The following is a 20,973-nucleotide window of genomic DNA, read 5'->3' as shown; positions in this document are numbered from 1 at the left end:
GATCACAGGCTCCTCGTAGAATGAAAAAGCGGTGTAAATTCAGCTAACTGACTTCACCCATGCCCATTCTGCCAATCCTAATCCTCGGCTCCCACCAAAGCAGCTGGCATGATGTGTTTATGCCAGACCACGATTCTGGCATTCATGTTCATATACCTAAATAGAATACACATAAGTCTAACAAACAGAATCGTTGTCCTGTTATCTTCATCCTGTGTCTCCACTACACGTGATATAGAGATTTCCCATGTCCACATTAAACCCGGTCTCATTTATTTTAAGTGCTTTGAGATATTTCAGCATATATTTTAAATTTTTTCATTACCTGCATGTATGTGTGCGCATGCATACGTGCCACGGCATGCATGTGGGAGGTCAGGGCACCACTTGCGGGAGTCAGCTCTCTCCTTCCATTCCGTGGGTTCCAGGGAAGGAGCTCACGTCTTTGGGCTTGATGGCAAACCCTGTCTCCCTGAGTATGTTCGTGACTGGTTCCTCCAGCCTTCCTGCTGCCCCCCTCTGCGAAGATTCCAAGCCTCGGAGGCAGAGGTGTGATAAGCTCTTCCTTTAGAGCTGAACACGCCACTGTCTTACTATCTGTATGCTGACCAGTTGAGCCTAGTAATCAAAAACTGCAAGAAAGGAGCTTCTCTGACAAAGGTCGGAAGATACACTAATCCGTGCACTCAGGGTGTAGTTTAATACTATGTTTATTTAGCAGAGTACTAACCTCGGGTTCCCCTCCAGAGTCTATGTCCTAGACAGCCATGGGGTCTTGATGCAGTTAATTGTACCTAGTATGAATTCTACTTTGTGAAGTGGACATTAAACCCAACAGAAAGCTGTCGCTTACTCCTGTAACATTCCCGCCATGAATGCGCCAAGGAGCAGATAGCGCCAGGTCAGTCTTGCAGGGTTGGGTTGCAGGGGAGGACGGTGGATGATTTTTCTCCCCTGGTTGTATGCATTGAACCTCTCATTACTATTAAAGCTAGTCAATGGCGATGAAGTTTCCAGGTCAGGACCAGCCTGATTTCTCCACGTCTCAGGACCCAAGTGTGAAGGGTCTGCATCAATAGTCTTGTCATGGAGGTCTGGAGGGAAACCAAGAGCAATGACAGCAACCTGCCGTGTTTGGGCGGGGTCTGTGAAGCTACACTGACAGCTTGAGGAGAGGTAGCCCATACCAGCTCCAGACTTCTTTACTTTATAGCCTCTGGTGTCTGGGGAAGGCATTGCCTTTTCCCTTCTCCCTTTACAGGCTGGCTCCATTTAAACTCCTTTAACATATGCGTATATTTCAGGAAGCTTCCATAGCATTTGGTTGCATGTGACTTTTTCAAAGGTCTTTAGTGTCAGTTATCCCTCCTCTACTCTGCCTTCCCATCTTCCGCCCTGTTTAACCCTTCCTTTTCCATTACTCCTATTTCTTCTTTACACCACCTTGTTCTAACCCTCCCTTGAAACCCTTCCTCCATGCCCCCTTACTAATTCTCCGCCTCCTATGGATACTCCCGCTTAAACACACACATCTAAAGAGTCAAAGCCAGCATCCTCAGAGGAGAAAGAAAATGTGACATTTGTCTTTCTGGGTCTGAGTTACCCTCACTCAGAATGACTATTTCTAGCTCCATCCATTTACCTACAAAGTTTGTTTTTCTTTACAGCTGACTAATATCTCATCGTGTATTATACATTTTCTTCTCATCAGCTGATAGACGTCTAAGCCATTTCTATGTCCTAGTCATTGTGAATAGAGTAGCAATGGGTATAGATTTTAACTTCTCTGATTATAAGGTGAATATGGGCATTTTTAAAAATTTTAATTTATGGTCATGTGTCTGTTCCTGAAAGTCCATACATGCACAGAGGTCAGAAGTATCGGGTGCCCTGGAACTGGGGTACAGGTGCTTGTGAGCTGCCATGTGGTGGGAACCACACTCTGATCTTCTGCAGGAGAAGTAAGTGTTCTTATTTTCTGAGGCATCTCTCCAGAATTTATATAATTCTGGGCCATAGTGTTTCTTTTTTATTTTGTTCTTTATTTTTAATTATTTTCTCAAGACAGGGTTTCTCTGTGTAGCCCAAGCTGTCCTGGAACTTACTCTGTAAACTGGGCTGGCCTCACACTCAGAGATCTACCTGCCTCTGTCTTCAGTTCTGGGATTATATGTATATGCCACTACCAATCAGCCTGTTTTTCTTTTCCTCAAGTTGTCTTTTCATATCCTTAGCTCGTTTTTTTTTTGTTCAGTTTTTGAGATAGGGTCTTATGTAACATAGGCTGGCCTCAAATTTGCTGGAGCGAGGGCTAGCCTTGAACTCCTGACCCTCCTCCCTCCACCTCCTAAATGCTGGCATCACAGGTCTGTGGCTCCATGCCCAGCCTTTGCTCTTCTTGTATTGAGTCTTCTTCCTCATCGGAAGGAGCCTGTTGCTTAGACTTGGAGCTAATGCTTTAGTCCAGAATTGTGAGTTTCCTGAGTAACTTGTTCAGTTTGCAGCATCCTCCTGCCCACGGTGCAGTGACCTGACATGGGGGAACTGGCTTTCTGACCTCTGTCTTTCTCTGGGAGGATTGTTGTCAGCCTTCAGGATTATGAAGGTATTTTAGCAAACTTTTCATATCATTTGAAAATAGATTTGTAGCTCGCATGGACTATATTTCAGTGGATTATTCTGGTGCCTTCATTTGATGGTCATCTGTCCCTGATTGAAGCATTACCTTTGTCACACAGTATGATGTTTTGTCTTCCTAGAAACCCTCCCCCCTGAGCCCATTCCACTATGGATTTCATATTTTTTAATTTTTCTCCTGGAGACCTATTTTATTTCAGCTATTTTATTTGGTTACTGTATTGAACTCTCTTAATCTAGACAGATACTGTTAATTCTTAATCTAGATTAAGATTCTCTTAATCTAGGAATCTAGAGATTCCTTTGGAATTTCTAGATAGCCAGCCATATTTTCTATGTACAGTAAGAGTCATGTTCTGTTATTTCTTATACAGTTTAATTTTTCCTTACCGCTTTTTGGTGACCTTTGTGCATAAAATGAGCAATAGTCAGGACAGAGAGTAGTCTTGGGTTGATGCAGTCAACCAAATGGCCTTTACACGGTACTTCTTTGTTCAGTTTTTGAGATTCATTTTTATTTTATTTCTACAGTCGTCTTGCCTGCATGTATGTCTGTGCACCACGAGTGTGCTTGGTGGCTGTGGAGGCAGAAGAGGGTATTGAATTCCCTTGAACTGGAATTGCAGATTGTTGTGAGCTGCTATGTGGCTTCTAGGAATCAAACCCGGGTCCCCTGGAGGAGCAGCCAGTCCTCTTAACTACTGAGCCGTCTTTCCTGTCCCCGGCAGACTATAATTCCAAGGAATGTCGAACATGGAAATGTAATATTCTTGCCATGCTCCTAACTTGAATTCCACATTGTAAATTCCTTTCTCCTGGAATCTTCTCTGTTGGACTCCTTGAAGTTGTGGCTGACTCCACTTCCCTCTAGGGGATTTCAGTACCGACTGGGACCCCTATTAGCTTGGGAGCTACTGACCACACAGGAGGTATAAACTGGAACTCAGGTCAATTTTATTACGGTCTTGTCGGGAATTCTCAAATTCCCTTTCTACCCCGCTTGGAGCCACACCAGGAAAGGCCATGAGCTGCTGTGTTGGCCTCTGTGGCGTCACACCGAGGCAATAACCCTGAGGATACCCTGGCTCATGCGGAAGGTCATGACCTGACCCATCAGGCCTCCGGTGTTCCTGTATCACCCCTGGCTCCAGGTCTGGAGGCAATAACCCTATCTGATGGCACTGGTGATAAAAACCTGTACTTTCACTTTAATGAGGAGCTTGTTTTTGTATAAAGGCTGGGGGGTGGGGGCGGAGAGCTGGCTCAGCGGTTAAGAGCACTACTTGTTCTTTCAAAGGTCCTGAGTTCAATTCCCAGCAACCATATGCTGGCTCACAACCATCTGTAGTGAGAGCTGGTGCCCTCTTCTGGCCTGCAGACACATGTGTAGGCAGAACACTGTATATATAATTAATAAATCTCTGGGAAGTACCCTCCGTTGAGCGCATGAAATTCTTGTCTATTCATCCTGGTTAACCAAGAATTTTAAAATCCCGAGTGGGTGTCGCGTCCTAGAGATGACTTTTATCCTCTTAGTCTCTCTGTCTTCTTTGTGAAGAGGAGAAAAGAGACAAGATCTCCTCACCCCTCCTCCTGAGTTCAGAGTCGGGACACTTCTATATCGCCAAGTTCCTGAGAGAATAGTGAGGATGCCTATGAGTTCACACACATGTTCCACAGACAGAAAGCAGCCCTCTCAATGTCGTGGCTCGGAGCTCTTCTTAAAGAATAATTCTAAGAAACAGAGTGTAGTAACAAGGACTTCCCTGGAAGCCATACTTGGAAAGGCAGGAGTGGGTGGCGGCAGGGGCAGGGGGAGGGGGGTGGAGGCAGGAGCAGGGGTAGGGGGTGGCAGCAGGGGTAGGGGGTGGCGGCGGGGCAGGCGATGGCGGCAGGGGTAGGGGTAGGGGGTGGAGGCAGGGGTAAAGGGTGAAGGCAGGGGTAGGGGGTGAAGCTGGGGGAGGGGGTAGAGGCATGGGTAGGGGTGGGGGTGGCGGCAGGGGTAGGGAGTGCCGGCAGAGGTATGGGGTGCCTGGAGTTTGAGGCTACCGTGAGCTAATGGATAGACCCTGTCTTAGATGAAAAAGGGTTTAAAAATGAAGACTCAGCATTGTTAAAAGCGCTGCCAAGAGGGCTGAGCTGTGTCAGGTTTGCAAATGGGGTGAACTAAGGGGAGGAGTAGTGGGCCCTCAGAATCTATAGGCCCTGCCGGTGTCTCTGAGCTGAAGAAGTTTGTACAGTGTGTCTGTGTATGTGTGTAGCTGTGTGTGTATGTGTATGTCTCTGTGTGTTCATGTATGTGTATCTGTGTGTGTGCATGTGTGTATATGTGCGTGCTTGTGCATGTGTGTGTGTATCTATGTGTGTTGGGTGTGTGCCTGTGTGTATATGTGTGTGTAAGTCTGTGTAGGTATGCATATGCTTGTCTGGTGTATGTATGTACCTGTCTGTGTGCGCATGTGTGTGTCTGTGTGTGTGCATGTGTGTTTATGTCTTTGTGTATATGCATATGTGTGTATCTGTGCATGTCTCTGTGTGTGCATGCATGTGTGTCTGCATGTGTGCATGTGTATGTGTCTGTGTGTATGTGTGTGCTTGAGCATATATATATGTATGTGCATATATCTCTGTGTGTATGTATATGTTTGAGCTTGTGCATGTGCGTGTGTGTGGTTCATTCTGTGCAGGAGGAAGAAGGAAGTGGGGGGAAAACCTTTGCTCTCTGTGATTCCCTGTCCTGGTTTTAATGAGCAGGAAAGGGCAGCATCTTCCTGGGTCACAACTGCCTTTGGCTCTACAGGCTTCAATACTTTGGGGAGAAATGTTTAGATGGTCTTCATTTTCATCGTGGACAGACTCCCTCAGTTAGATGGCTTATCCCAAGGTGGGTGGAGGCAGAAATGGCCCAACAGCCACTAGGCCCTTCAGAGGGGAGACCCTTGACTTCCTGAGAAAGAGCAGAAATCCAGGGAAGGAATGCATCAGCCCAATGCTTGCCGGGGCCGTGCTGATCTGGACTCCGCCCCAGAGCCACCCCAGGGGTGGGTGCGGGCCCTGGGAGGTGAGTGAGACCTCCTTTGCACATGGGACCTTCCACATAGTCTGTTTGGAGGAGCTGGGAAAAACACCCCACTTCCTAGATCCTGTTCACCTACCCATCACACACATCTCTTGCCCTCCCAGGGCACATAGAGAATAGTGTCCCTCTGGTCCACGAGACAGAGAAGCAAATCCAAACCCATGGGTGTACAAACTAACTCCCAGTATCCATGAGTCCCACACAAGGAGTCAAAGCATGAAACCATGGGTGTTATGCACTACACATGCCCACGAAAGATAGGCATCATACCAGAGTTCACTGTGTCCTGTTAGGTCCTGGACAGGGGTACGGGGTGTACTTGTGCTGACAGCCGCGCCAGCTTTCCCCTCCATCCAGGCAGAGTCACAAACCCTCTGACCTCTTACGTTTGTTGACTCATATCTGGCAAGCACACAGGCTAACTTCTATTGATAGCAACTGAGTTCTGAAAGACTTGGGGTTTCTATCTAAATGACCTCTGGAGGTCACCTCCATGGCAGGGATGGTGTGTGTGTGTGTGTGTGTGTGTGTGTGTGTGTGTGTGTGTGTAGGGGTGTTTACAATACTTAAACCATTTCAAAACAAGTTTATCTCCATGGATTTCGTGGCAGTCTATCCATTTATAGTCCAGAGTACTCGGGTAAAGGGGATGGGTGTGGGTCCAGCCACTTACAGCCGTTATTAAACCAGACACATCTCAGCCCTCAGTTTCCCTCATTCCTTGCTCCGCTCATCTGGGCATAAATCCCACTCTGCGCACTTCATAGGCATCTCTACATGCAGTCGTGATTTTGAAATCATTTTGTAAACAGCAGCAGCCTGTGTAAATGTTAGTTAATACATTTACCAATCTTCTCCCTTTGTTGGACCAAGTTGGTAGTTAATGGTAGCTCTGCAAGCTGTGCTTTCTAACTTCTGTCTTCTAAGATTTCCCATTGCTTTTTCTTTCCTTTGCACCCGGCACCGTTCTGTCATGTATACAAGTGTGCGTCTGTGCATCTGGTATCTCCAATGGTTTCTGTCATAAGATCTTGGTTCCTTCGCCAATCGCCTTTGTCTTCAATGAGACTGTTATTTCACCCTCGAATTGTGCGCTCTCCTTCATCAAATCCCAGTGACCTGGTCTTGAAGTTTTCAGCCATGACTCGTTGGGAGCCCAGGGTATCTGCGCAGCCTCCTCGGGTGAAGGGACGGTCTCCTTGTACTCTGGCTTTAAGAACTAGCTATCAAGTGAGTTTGTCTACTGAAAGATGTTTTATCAGAGGGGTCTCCTCCATCACGTCCTTTGTGTGCACTGCTGATTTGGGGTTCTGTTAGCTGGATTTCTGAGGTCCTTCTTTTTCTCCCGGAATGGCAGGCAGGCCAGCACCGTCAGTATCACAGGGAGCCTGTCAGAGCCCAGAGCCCAGACCCGAGCCAGATGAGAAGCTCCCAGGTGACTGAGTGTCCTTTAGAACTAGAAGAGCATACCCCGGGAGTCAACCCAGCTCCGGGTTACTATAGACAGTGGGGGCAAGGAAACAGTTCTAAGAGGGAAGGTGGAAAATCTCAGTCGAGGCTGCAGCGTCACAGGGTTCCTGGCGCAGTTCATGCTGCTCAGATGCAGGCGGCTGGCTGGAGCCAGCTGCCTGTGGGTCCCACATTCCCTGCACTTAAAGTTCAGCTGCTCATTCCCCCTGGCGGCTTCCCTGCCTCCTGGCCTCCCTGTCCTGTCTTTTTCTACCCTGGTCTGGCCGACTCCAAGCACAAGGCAGGGTACTTAGTCCAGATTAATAGCTAGATTTTTGCCTTGTAAAAGTCTTTAAATGTTTGATCAACATTTGTTTTGGCTTTTTTTATTTACATTTTGCACAGGATTAAATACTCATAAATTTTTATTATATAATATTTTTTTAGCAATGCTATTTGAATTCGGGGTCTCATCCATGGTAGGCAAGCAGTCTACACAGAACCATATCCTCAACCACTTAACTTTTTTTTTTATTAAATTTTGTTCTTTGACCATTTCATATGTGCATATAATGTACTCTGACTGCTCTCTCCCCCAACCTCTCTTGTTTATTCCTGTCCTCAGCAACCCCCTCCCTCACCCCTGGGGTCCTTTCCCAGACCCATGTCTTTTGGGTTTTGCTTTCTGGCACATTTGGTTTAATAGGGCTATCCTATTCAGCCATGAGATTGGAACTATCCACTGGAGCCTGGTAGAGTCGTCAGGATCCACAAACGGAGGGCAATGACGGCCCTTCTCCCAGTATCTGCCCTTAATTGTTTTTTAAGTGTGTGGTTTAGTAATGATAAGAATATTGACATTGTTGAGCAAGACATACAGACCTCCTTCATTCTATGATGCTGAATCTTGGGCCCATTAATCACCTCCCATTTCCTTCTAGTTGCCTTCTGTTTCTTTGGGTTTGGCTGTGTGTGCATCTCATTTAAAGGAAACCACACATGATCTGTTTTGCAGTTGGTGTATTTCATGTAGCATACTGTCTGCAAGGCTTGTACACTGTAGCATTTTATAGCGTTTATTTCCTTTAAGTCTCAGCTAGTATTTTGTCATTTTGCTGATCCATTCTTCTAGGGGATTAATTATTTGTTTCCCGAGCAGTGCTATGGGTGTAATATAGGGCCTTGCACACGCTAGGCAAGGGCTCTGCCACTAAGCCACATCCACCCCGTCCTTCATCTGGTGATGAACATGAGTTGCTTCCACCTTTTAGCTCTGCTGAATAAAGCTACTGTGTTCAAGGGTATAGAAACATCTCTTCAAGACTCTAATTTCCATTGTTGTTTTTTTTTTACATAGACCTGGAAGTGGTTGTGGATAACATAGAAATTCTGCTATTCATTTTTTGAGAACTGTGGTACCATTTTTATAGTGGCTGTGCCATTTTACAGCCCAGCAGCAGAACACAGGGACCCTGGTCTCTCCAGACCGTTGCCAGTGCCTTTCGTTGGTTCATTTGGACATGGCTGCCGTCCTCACGAAAGTGAGGCTGTACCTCATTGTGGTTTTGATTTGCATAATAATTAGTTCTGTGCGATTTCCATCCACTTGGAGGACGACGTGAGATTAAGCAGTCAGGTCGCAGTCCCCTCACCTCTGCAAATGGCTCTAGGTCACACATTATTCTGTTGTTCTGTCTTCTGCTTGCAGCAAGTTGTCCTCTTGGAAGCTGGCTGGAGCAACCCTGTGTGACCGCAGATCAGCCCCACCGCGTACCATAGAGCTTAGTGTCTTACGTCTTCACTTGGCACAATGACAGCTCTGTCGGAGAAAAACAGCTGACCAGTTCTTTTTTATTTTTTATTAGTTTCCCCCAACATTTCATTTAATGGCTTTGTGGATGGCAACACGGAGGTGCAGCCAAAGCGGTCAGCCCTTTCGTGGGGCACTGTCTCCACGGTGTCTGATGTCTAGACTCTCGGTAGGACGGCAGCTGAAAGAGTCAGTGGGCCACTTGTCCCTAGAGGACAACCCTACCATTCCTCGCAGGCTCCAAAAGGCCTCCAGATACTTTCTTCAGGAGACTGGCTGACCCTGGTCCCACTGGGAGCCCTGTGGGGTGGGCAGAGAAGCAGGAGGGCAGGCTACTGAGCAGCGCCCTGCAAGATCAGGTGGGACAGTTTTTAGTAGTCTCCTGTGCAGGGAGAGAGGGAGCCGTAGACACCCACATATGACACCGCTGTCTCTGAACTGTAATTGCCTTCTTCTAAGAGGGTCAGAGAGGAAGTTATTCTTTTGTCTTTCCCTAGTCCTTGTCCTTAGAAGAGGTCAGCTGATGGACCCCTTCTCCTGTGCCCCCTGTTTCTGTCCGGCTTTTTCTCCCTGAGTTTGCTCTCTCTGTACTCGTGGGAAGTGTGAGGGACCCCAGTCCTTGCAGGAAGGTAGGGATCAGGAGCGACAGAACAGGGTCCCCCGTGGGGACTTCCTTTGCAGAATCCTCCCTTTCCGCAACTTCTGGATGGCGTACCTTCCTTGAGTCAAGTTCCTCCCCCATGTTGAATGCCAGCAGCTTTATCACTGACCCTTTCTTTATCGTTGCTCTTTCTGCGACTAAACCCCAGAAAGTTTCTCTGATTTTAGGGTTCCTATGATCAGATTAAACAAGACGAAACAACCCCCACTCCTGCCTCCTGGTCTCTAGGCTCCTCACGTCTGCGTAGACCCTTTGGCTGTACTAGGAAACACATTCACAGTCCCGAGGTTGGGACGCATGTCTTCGGGGACCACTATGAGTTTATCTACAGGGCACAATCAGACTAGTACACTACATGATTAATTTAAGTGTTATGTTATTTTTCAGGGTTTTGCAATGTTTGATTCATTTTTCCTAATACTTGTAATTTCTTATCATTTCTTTTTTTCATTTTTTTCCCTCATAAATACATATTCCCTTTGGTACCTATATTTGTACCTGTAATCTCCCATTCCTTTTTCATTTTACTGGTTTATTTATGTTTTTTCATTGTTGTTTTGGTTTGGTTTTCGATACAGAGGCCAAGAGAGGTCCTATCTCAAGGTTTGTGGAATTCTCAGTGTAAGCTAGAGTAGCCTCCATCCCATAATCTCAACTGCCGCAGCATCCTGTGCACTGCTAAAATTACAGGATTGAGCATCAAGTCAGCTTGGTATTGTTTTTCTTGGGCAGGGTTCCTTACAAGGTGTCAGCTGCATATAAACCGACTGAGGGCCCATTAGCTAAACTGAGCACCCAATGAATTTCACCCCCCACATACCACTGACTCAGAAGTTGCTTGTGGCTGGGGTGGTCAGCAAGGGACCTGGGGAAGAGTAAGATGCAGGAAACATCCTTGGTGACCCTCCTTTATGTGTGATCCCAGAAGACCCCTGGACAGACAGGCTGCCAGCCTTCCTAGGCCTGGAGGTGGGGGCAGGGTAGAGTGCTCACTGAGAAGGCCCTAAGGATTATGCTATTAGCATAGTTTGGGCAGGGGCCATGATTTGTGCTGACCGCCCAAACTGCAACTTGTGGCCATTTTTCTGATTCTTCCCAGGCCTCTTCACCAATTGGCTGTCTCTCAGACTTCCTTCGTGCTACCTTAAGGAATCCATCCATCATCTTGATTTCTCTTGGATCCCATGTAGTCTTGACTGGCCCTCTCACTCTGTAAACCAGGCTGGTCTCGAACTCTCAGAGATCTGCCTGTCTCTGCCTCCGGTGGTGGGATTAAAGGTGTGTGTCACTAGGTTGCCATCATCTCTTAACACTGTCTCCCCAGAGCTGTTGTCTAACCTCCAGGAGCTCAAGGCCTTGAACTTTCATTCTGTTCCTTGACTCTTTCTAGTTCACAATCCTGGGTTTTACCCCCTTAGTGTTCCCTGTCTCTACCATACTGGGTGACCAGCAGCCTCTCCATCACCCATTCCTTGTCTAGGATTTCAGCCTTCCTCTGCTAACAGCAGTTTGCTATTCACCCTATCTCTCTGATACAAACTTCTCAACCTAATCTAAACATCTCATTCTTTTTTGCTCCAAAGACCCCTACTTCCCATGGCTGTCTGGGATCCCTGCCTTTGTGCATGCAGACATTAGAAGCATGGGTCACCTTTGTTCTCCAACACTTTCAAATATTTAGCTCCAAAGGTTACTAGTGGAGCTCCCTCCCCACCCTTCCGCTTTCCCCGGGACTCAAAGTCTCTTCCAATATCTTCCCTCTGTCCTTCTGCAAGGACAAGTTCTCTCTCTCCCTCCCTCTCCCTCTCTCTCTCTTTCTCTCTCTCTCTTTCACACACACACACACACACACACACTATCCTAAACTACAAAGTCATCTGCGATCATTGAAGCATTCACACAGATGTGCTGTTCGCTGTAGCATAATCTCTGTGGGTCAGCATACTTCAGGTCTAGGGAACTGAATCAAGCAGGGTCTCTGCTGGCCCAGAGATGAATCTGAAGTTCCTCTGTGGCTTCTTTTCCCAAAACCAGGAATTGTAGCCTGCCAGAATCCCTGTGCTGAGCTTCTATCTAACCCATTGTCCCTCTCTGTTGGTTATGGCCCTCAGGAACTTTATTTTTAAGCCCCCAAGGTGGCTTCTGTCTTCTTTTCTTCTCTCTCTCTCTCTCTCTCTCTCTCTCTCTCTCTCTCTCTCTCTCTCTCATTCTCTCAAGCCTCGCCCCGCTTTCACCGGGGTGTCAATACTTCCAACCCCTCTCCTCTCCTCTCACTCCTGGAGAGTTTCTTTGTAAGCGGTTATTTAACCCCTATTAAGCCTAGCCCTCTGCCCTATGGTCTCCTTAAAATTAACCACGCCTTTTCTTCTCCTCAAATTCAAGCATATCCGAGGAGCAAGGTCAGCTTTTGAGTGACATGTGTGCAAACAGTCTCTTTGTTCTCATGCCCAAAGTCTTGCCTGATTCTGCCGACAGCCTCTGTTTTATCTTGTGGAAACTGAGCCCCAATAGGCCCGTGGGAGCAGTGAGCAGTCTAGCAGCCTTGGACAGGCAGGGCTCACTTGATCTCCAGCCTCAGGGAGCTAAAAACAAAGTCCTCTGACTGGAGGAGAACCGTCGGGTCCCATTTTTATTCTTTGAGCATTTGCGTTCCTATGGGGCAGCAGCAGTTCACACGCCTGCCGGCCAGGTTCAGTGTCCCCACTTGTCACCTATACTGGTTACAATCCTGGGGGTTGTGGGGGTATTTCTTCCTGGTTTTAACCTGTATTGTTTTAACAATGCTCTCGAGTGGGCTTTCCCGTGTTCATTCCTCTCCCACATAGGAGCTGGCTCTGCATTAAGTAAGACCTGTTGCCTATGTTGAATACATTTTTGTGGATAAAGGTGGATAGTGTCAGATAAGGGTTTATATTCATTTTTCTCATGTGTGAAATTTCGGTTTTCCCAGTGCCATTCTGAAAGGCTATTCTGCCGGGTGGTGGTGGCGCACGCCTTTAATCCCAGCACTCAGGAGGCAGAGACAGGCAGATCTCTGTGAGTTCGAGACCAGCCTGGTCTACAGAGCTAGTTCTAGGACAGGCTCCAAAGCTACAGAGAAACCCTGTCTACGACTCTTCATTCCTCCATTGTATATCCACCTGACCCTGATGAGAACAGAAAGGGTTCGCATCACTAACCGCAATTCTGATGTACCACATGCTATGCTATTTATGTCAATATCGGTGTTTGAGGAATGGGGCTTTGTGAACATTTTTATCATTTAAAGAAGTGTAATTTTAAATGTGTTTTCTAAATCATTATTTTGGTAGTTCTGGGCATTAATACTGGATACTAACAGAGTCCAATTTTCCATTCAATTTTTCTCAACTTTACTTTTTTTGTTCAATCTATTTATTTTGTTATTCATCATTGTTTCTTAAATTTTTCTTATTTCAATATTTGGACCAGGGTAGGCTTGATTTTTTAAAAAAATATTTTTTACTTAAAAGTCTGTTTCAAATAATACATTTGATCATGTTTTTCCCATCCTCCAACTCCTCCCAGATCCTTCCCACCTCCCCACATACCCAAATTTATATTCTTCTCTCTCAAAATACACAAATACAAAAGTCAAAGCAAACAAACAAAAAACAAAACAATAAGACAAAACCAAAACAAGATGAAACAAACCAACATTGCTTGCGTTTTTAAAATGTATTTGAGTGTTATTTTCTGCATGTATGTTCTACGCTACATGCCTGATACCTGCATTGTCAAAGTAGGGCTTGAGAGCCTCCTCAGGAGCTAGTTCCAGTTCCAGGATGGATTCCAAAGCTGCAGAGAAACCCTGCCTCAAAAAGAAAAAAAGAACAAAGAAAGAAAAGAAAAGAAAAGAAAAGAACTTTATTTTGTGTGTAAAATGATTTCTTTAAAAAAAAGGAAAAGGTGTTGGCCTCTCGTGTCTTTCCACACACCGTTTTAGTTTTGTGCCATGTCACACTACCTATGACGTAAGGAGTTTCTTTTCTGGTCCGTCTTTTGTTCTGGAGGCCTTACACCTGGACAGGCATCTCTCTCCAGAGATTTGGTTAATTTTTTTCTGTGGTTTGATTGAACATATTTTCTCTGCATTTGACATGGAATTCTTCTCTGCCCATAATTCAAAAGTTTGGTCTTTTCATGGTGTCCCCAAATCTTACCTGCACCATTCATGCATTGTATTTTCTTTTTAATGTGCATTGGTGTTCTGCCTGCATGCGTGTCTGGGTGAGGGTGTCAGATTCCCTGGAATGTGGGTGCTGGGAATTGAACCCAGGTCCTTTGGAAGAGCAGCCACTGCTCTCAACTGCTGAGCCGTCTCTCCAGCCCCTGAGTTTTGCTTTTTAAATTGTTCACTATCTCTGGTGATCCAGTTCCTGTCCCTGGGGCTCTGACTCCCCCACGATCTCGTCTATTGTTGAGACTTTCCGTTAAGCTTTTATTTAACTCATTCGATTTTCCATACCAAGCTTTATTTCATCTTGATTTTCTTTACTGTTTCTAACTATTTACTGGATTCTGGTTTCATACCCTGCGATGTCTTCACTCCTTCATCTGCTTGTGTTCTCTTGAATTTATTGAGGAATTTATTCCTGGACTCTTTACTTTCATTCTGGTGTCTCTGAATTCCTTCAAAATATTTACAGCTATTCTTTTATGTTCCTTGTCTGGAATTTTGTCTAAATTGTTTTATTGAAGTTCCTTTCTATTCCTTTGGAGGAGACAGTATATCTTGGGTTTTATTGTTGCCTAGGGTTTTACAATTCAAGTTATGTAACCTTCACTTTGTGACTTTTCGTGTCTGCCTACATTTTGTGTTTGAGTCTGCTTGATGTTAACCCTTGATTGGTAGTTTAATTTTGGGGTCGTTTGGTGTTCTTTGGTGGGGGTGGGACCCAGATTGGATAGGGGAAAGTGTGGCCTTAAAACCCCACAAGTGGGTATCCTGGGGGGTGAGTCCCACTCAGGTCCTGATGCTCTGGGAACAGGCTCCATGTGGGTTTTGAAGCGTTTGTGGTTAAGATGCTGGAGGGAGGGAGATGTGGTTCTAATCTCATTAGAACAAAGTCTCATTCAGGTCCCAAGATACAGGGCGATGTGTTTTATGTGGGTCCTGAAGGGCTAGAGGTTCTAGAGATGGGATGAGGAAGAGGGAACTACTGGCCTGAGATGCTGGGAGTCAGGATGACTAAGGAAGGGAGAAGGAGCCTCTAACCCAGGGTGTGAACTCTGCACAGATCCTACAATGTGGAGAACAAGCCCCATCCTTCGGAGCTGGGAGTAAGATGCTGGCGGAAGGAGACATGACCTCTCATCTGCAAATCGGACTCTACTGCGGTCGTCTGGAGATACTGGAAAACGGACTCCACATCTGTCCTGACAGACCAAGGCTATGTCCATCCTCAGAGACCAAGGCTATGATGCCAGAGGAAGGTGATGTGGGTTCTAACCTGGCGAGCTAGCTCCAGTGATGTCTGCGTGGAGCCGGGGAGGGCGTTCCACACCCCTCCTGACGTGCTGGGGGGCGGGGATAGGGTAATCTCTAGGGAGGGAGAGTCATTCTGGTCCTGAGGTGCTGGGAGATCCTAAGTCTTCTTTGGAGAAAAGTCTATTCAGATCACTAACACAATGTCGCCTCCCCCCCACTCCCTTTTGTGTTCCATTTTGAAAAGGATCTCTCTCTTTTTTTTTTTTTTTTTTGGTTTTTTTCGAGACAGGGTTTCTCTGTAGCTTTGGAGCCTGTCCTGGAACTCCCTTTGTAGACCAGGCTGGCCTCGAACTCACAGAGATCCACCTGCCTCTACCTCCCGAGTGCTGGGATTACAGGTGTGCGCCACCACCGCCCAGCTGAAAAGGATCTCTTTGTAAACTCAGGCAGATGCCGGGCAAGTGCCATTACACCAGGCTCATTTTCTCGTTGTGCCTGCTGTGTAACATCTGGGTTGTGTCCAGACAAGGTCTTCATCCAGTCTGGATATTCATCTACTGTCAGTTAAATAGTCTGCAAATATTCTCCCTCTTCTGAAAATTTCTTTTCTGTCCTCTGCTCCTGGCTTCGAGGGGGAAGAGGGGGAAGAGGGGGCACAAGTTCTCCTTGGCTTATCATCCAGAAGGTGACAGACAGGCTGGGGGAGTCTGAAGTGCTGGGGTAATAGCTTTTGGGAAGGGAGAAACTGTTCCCATCTGACTCAGTGGGGACTAGGTGATGCCGGCTCCTCAAGGTTAGTAGGTCTTCAACTGGCAACTTGACACAAATCTAGAGACGCCTGGGAAGAAGGAACTGTTAGATCAGGATTGATAGAAGCAACTTGGAAATAAAAGAAAAAGGGGATTTGGGGTGGAAAGGGGAGCTTTAGGGATGGGCCATTCCTGCTGTCAGTTCCTCTGCAATCTCTGTGTAAATACCAACCTAGGTATGCTGATCTTATCAGAGCTCCCAGGATGCTAACAGCTCATAGGAGTTATTAGTCAAATCAGCTTTCCGCTCTTGATTTTCTCAGCCAGCCTGGCTATGAGGTGATTAACCCTTCAGAAACCTCACCAGAAGAATTGCTTCTTCAGATTGGCCTGTAGGGTATTTTTCTTGTAACTGACGCAGGGGCGCCCAGCCCACTGGGGCGTGCCATCTCTAGGCAGAGAAGGGGAGGTTGGGGGCTGGGGGGGGCGGGGCTATGTAAAAAAGGCAGCTGACCCTGAGCCGGGGAGCAGGAAGGTAAGCAGCGTCCTGTCAGCTGAACAGGAGCCAAGCACCCCTTGATGAGGAACCTGCAGGATGAAATAAACTCCTCTAAACTGCACAGTGATCGATCAGGTGGCAGTGGGAAGACACAGGGAAGGAAAGTCAGTTTACCCTTTTACCCAGATGGCCTCATCTTCCTTACCTCATCCTCTCCTACTGCCCTTTGTCGGTGAGGCCTGAAAGTGAGTGTATCAGGGGAAATATGAAACAGATCTGGGGAGGCATCCTGTGCCCTTATCTTTCCATATATTACTTTTATTTGACTATCCAGATTTTAGATTTCGGGGTATTTCCTTCTATGGGATCCTTTACCTGTTTGTTTCTCTGCCTATGGGATGAGGACTCCCACAGGAGAGCATGTAGGTGGACTCAGAATACTCTCCTCCTGTGAATGGGATCTTAAATCGTGTTCCCCCATCCTTGTCCACGACTCAACTCTGGGGGACTAGAGTGGAGGAAACTGCACATCTCTGAAGGCAGTTTCCATGCTTATAAATAGTTTTCTTCCTCTAGGCATAAGTGTCCCTCACAGGCGAGATAGCCCTGTCTAACCAGAGCCCTGTATTACGTTACTCTCAGCACCATTATTGAAGATGTATTGTCTACCAGTGATGAATTGTTGGGTGATAATTTCTTGTTCTAATAGCAGTCCATCTCTAGGTTGAAAAAATAAGTATGTATACATACATGCATATATACATACATATACACATATATGCATACATACGTACGTACATACATGCACACTTACATGCATAATACATATATACATACATGCATACATATATACATGCATGCATGCATACGTGCATATATACATGCATACATGAAGCAAACCCCAGAAGCCACGCACTCCACTCCACTACGTCTATTCCTAAAATTGATCTTTTACATTCACATTTTAAGAAAATTTTACATTACATTTTCCTAGAAAAAGAGAATAGCCACTTTCTGGGCATTTAAGAAATACAATCTACCCTTTTAACCATCCTTTAAATGCAAGATATTAGCTCTCTATTTTGTAAATCCTGGACCATGATTTTTTCTTTCTAAAAAAATTAACATTTGAAAGTCTCAGACCCGAATCATCCATTTTGACCTATAAGGTCAAAATTAACATTTCAAGTACTTAACATTTTAGGTATGCTTGAGGTAAAGTGCTGTGTAGCCAGTTTTTCTTCAGTTCCAAATTCTACAGTTAAATGTTAGAGAGAAAACACAAATGATAGTTCCAATGTTACTGTAGTCCCAAATCCTTACACACACACACACACACACACACACACACACACACACACACTTTTAATTATGCATGCCAGGAACAATATTTTTATTGGTAACTTAAAATTTTTTGCTATTTATTTATTTAGTCCTGGAACTCGCTTTGTAGACCAGGCTGGCCTTGAACTCACAGAGCTCTGCTTGCCTTGCCTTGTGAGTGCTAGAATTAAAGCTGTGCACCACCACCTCCCAGCTAAATTTAAATTTTTAAATATATTTTACTGCCGGGCGGTGGTGGCGCACGCCTTTAATCCCAGCACTCGGGAGGCAGAGGCAGGCGTATCTCTGTGAGTTCGAGACCAGCCTGGTCTACAAGAGCTAGTTCCAGGACAGGCTCCAAAACCACAGAGAAACCCTGTCTCGAAAAAACCAAAAAAAAATAAAATAAAATAAATAAATAAAAATAAATAAATAAATATATTTTACTTTTATTTATTCTTTGAGAATGTATTACCTGTATACAAAGTATTTTTCATTATATGACCCTCTTCCCTTTTTCCGGAATCTCTCTCAGACTTTCTGACCTTGTTTGCACTGTCTCTGTAGTGATTGATTTCAGCGTGAGAGGGTCCCGTGGCAGGTGAGGAGACAGTGGAGACAAAGATGCCTTGCAGACAGAGCTTGAGTGTGGTGTTTACTGAGATGAGAGTAGAAGGGGTGGAAAGGAGAGAGAGAGAGAAGGCGGGGGGGGGGGGGGGGGGGGAGACAGAAAGAAACAAAAAACCTGTCTCTTCAGAGAAACCACTGAATAGGAAGAATGAGAAAGAGAGGGAGGGAGGGAGGGAGTGAGGGAGGATGGGAGGAAGTAAAGAAGGAAGGGAGGGAGAGAGAAGGAGTAGGCGGGGCTTGTCTCTTAAAGGAACCTTTGCATCTGCATACTGACTAGGACCCTGTGCTGGCCAGAGTAATGCCTGGGTGCATCCTACCAGATGACAGGGCAGGCCAGCATAATGCCTGAATTCTAACAGCCCCCTCTTTCAAAATCATGTTCTCTTTTTAATTTTTTGATAACTCCTGGAGTCCATTTTGTGCTACTATTATTGGACTTGAAGGTTACAACCTGTGCCCCAAGTCAGGTCCAGCCATCCCAAAAGTGGAAAACAGAAAAAGATTTATTCAATGTGGCCATACCGGGGAGAGAAACAAAGACCTAGGAACTCAAGTCCGTCTTCTGGGTCCCAAGGTGAGCTCAGTCTAGACAGAGGACCAAGGATGTCCACAGGTGCACAGTGTGGTCCACCAGCGACCCACCATCATCTGGGCTGCAGTCTCATCCTGAAGTTAGAACTATGTACAATCTCTTTCGGGAGACAAGCCAGTCCTGGTCATCGTGGTTCTGCCCCACAGCCTCCTGTGCCACCCTTTCTTCTCCCAGCATGAGAGTTTAGGAAAATTCCCATTTGTTCAGAGTCCGTTTTTTCAATAATCTGAGGTCAGATTAAGAAACACCCATATCTACCAGGCAGTGGGGACACATGCCTTTAATCCCAACACTCAGGAGGCAGAGGCAGACGGATCTGAGTAAAAGTTTTCTGCAGGCAGAGAATTCGTGCCCCAGAAGTAAGGCAGGGAGATTATATAGGTTGTAGGTGAGGGCTGGTGAGGGGAGGTGGACGGCTGGGGATGTAGGTGGTTGGAAACTCAGTGGAGGAAGCTGCCATAGCTGCCAAGAATTCAGAACTGGGCTTTTTGGTGCCTTCCCTTTGTTCGGAGACTCTCTGAGCTATAAGGTTTCGAGGGACAGAAATGGGGCTTTCTGGATCATGCAGGGGTAAACTGGAGATTCCAACTGGACATTGACTTTGAGGCCAGCCTGGTCTACAGAGAGATCTCCAGGCAAGCCAGGACTGTTACACAGAGAACCCCTGTCATAAAAAACCAAAACCAAAACAACCACCAAATCTCTTTAGACCATCTTCATTTCTGCCCAGTCCATTACACTACCAGTGTGTGTGCACGGAGGTGTGGGAGTATCTACTGGAATTTGGATGGACCAGCAGGGGTCACACTCCTGAATAAAACTGACTATTCTCCTTCAACAGTCATCAACTGTCAATAGCGCCTCAATTTCAAAATCATCAACAACAAAAACAAACAAACAACAACAAATCACAGTTTGCTACTCAGTTATCTTCAGGAACTCCAGAACAACTTTGGCCCCATGCTTCTTTAAGCACAAAATGACACAAAAAACAAATATATTAATACAAAATGTACTTTTAGATAAAGCATCGTAAAATTACAAAGACTAGTCAGCTAAAATTTTCCTAGGGTGTCCCTGAGACAACACAAACTAGTATTTTCTAAATCGCAGAGATGTGACCGCCAAGGAGCTTTCTCAGCTCTTGCTCCTTTTACCAACAGAGCCAGGGTACCAGGGAGTCACCAAAGCCGCCTTACCCCAGTGTCTGCCAAGTCTGTTGCCTCATGTCTGGAAAGAACAAGGAAATGTGGGTAGAAATGAGCAAAGCACATTAAGAAAAAACGGGCTGGAACTCCTGAGAATGGAGGTGTTCCCAAGGCTGCAGTATCACAGTGCTATCCCACCCCGTGATCTTTTAAGACACACACTGGGGTTTTTTGTTTTGTTTTGTTTTTGGTTGGCGATTTTTGAGTTCACCCTGGGCAGAGCCAGTAAGTGGCCTACACCCCCTTTTGCATGCGCCCTTGGCTAATCAATGAAGTGATCCTGCACTTCTTCTATAGCCAGGGGAGAGGCCATTCGTCACGGTCACCTTCACCCACCTGCTCTGCAATATTCATTTTGGAGATTATTCACTGAGTCACTTCCTGTGTGATTAGCTCATGATTTATGATGGGACCCGCCCTTACTTCCTGTGGAGAGTTACTGTCCACCTCAACGGTAGAGATAGACTCAACATCTTTGTTTCTCTGGGTCCTGAGTCGGTTCACAGAACCCAGTGGCTCAAAAGACCAGCACACCTAACCTTCCCTATCATATGGCAGATGCCTAACTAGTTCAAAGGAAAGTCCAAGTAGACAGAATTTGCCATACAAACAGCCCAATGGTCCACATGGCTCACTCAATAAGACACTAAATAGTTCAGAAGAACCTCCAGGCCAAATGGAAGGCAAAACCCAATGTATACTGATCAGAGAGAATGTATCAAGGGTTAGTATTTCCTGAGAGTGGAAACCAGAGTCCAGACATTTATTTCCCTGCTTATAAAATGGGGTATAAAGTAGCTGAAGCTGGTGGAGGTGGGAAGATTTTTTTTTTAAAGGAAAGTTTCCTGCAATAAAACAATTGAGATCCAGGCTCTACTCTCACTGGT

The 20,973-nt window shown here is 45.9% G+C and overlaps 1 protein-coding gene across 1 annotated transcript in view; it reads left to right on the top strand.

The window, feature by feature from the left end:
• Nr1i2 (nuclear receptor subfamily 1 group I member 2) overlaps positions 1-20,973 on the top strand; it is a 39,000-nt gene that overhangs the window by 1,449 nt on the left and 16,578 nt on the right. Inside the window, exon 2 of the mRNA XM_075962426.1 lies at positions 14,895-15,090. Coding sequence (XP_075818541.1) covers positions 15,050-15,090 — 41 coding nt within the window. The 5' untranslated portion in view covers positions 14,895-15,049. The remainder of the gene's footprint in view (positions 1-14,894; positions 15,091-20,973) is intronic.

This window comes from Microtus pennsylvanicus, chromosome 1, assembly GCF_037038515.1.
Source record: "Microtus pennsylvanicus isolate mMicPen1 chromosome 1, mMicPen1.hap1, whole genome shotgun sequence".
In the NCBI taxonomy this organism is placed as follows: Eukaryota; Metazoa; Chordata; class Mammalia; order Rodentia; family Cricetidae; genus Microtus; species Microtus pennsylvanicus.
This window is presented reverse-complemented; position numbering and strand designations above follow the sequence as displayed.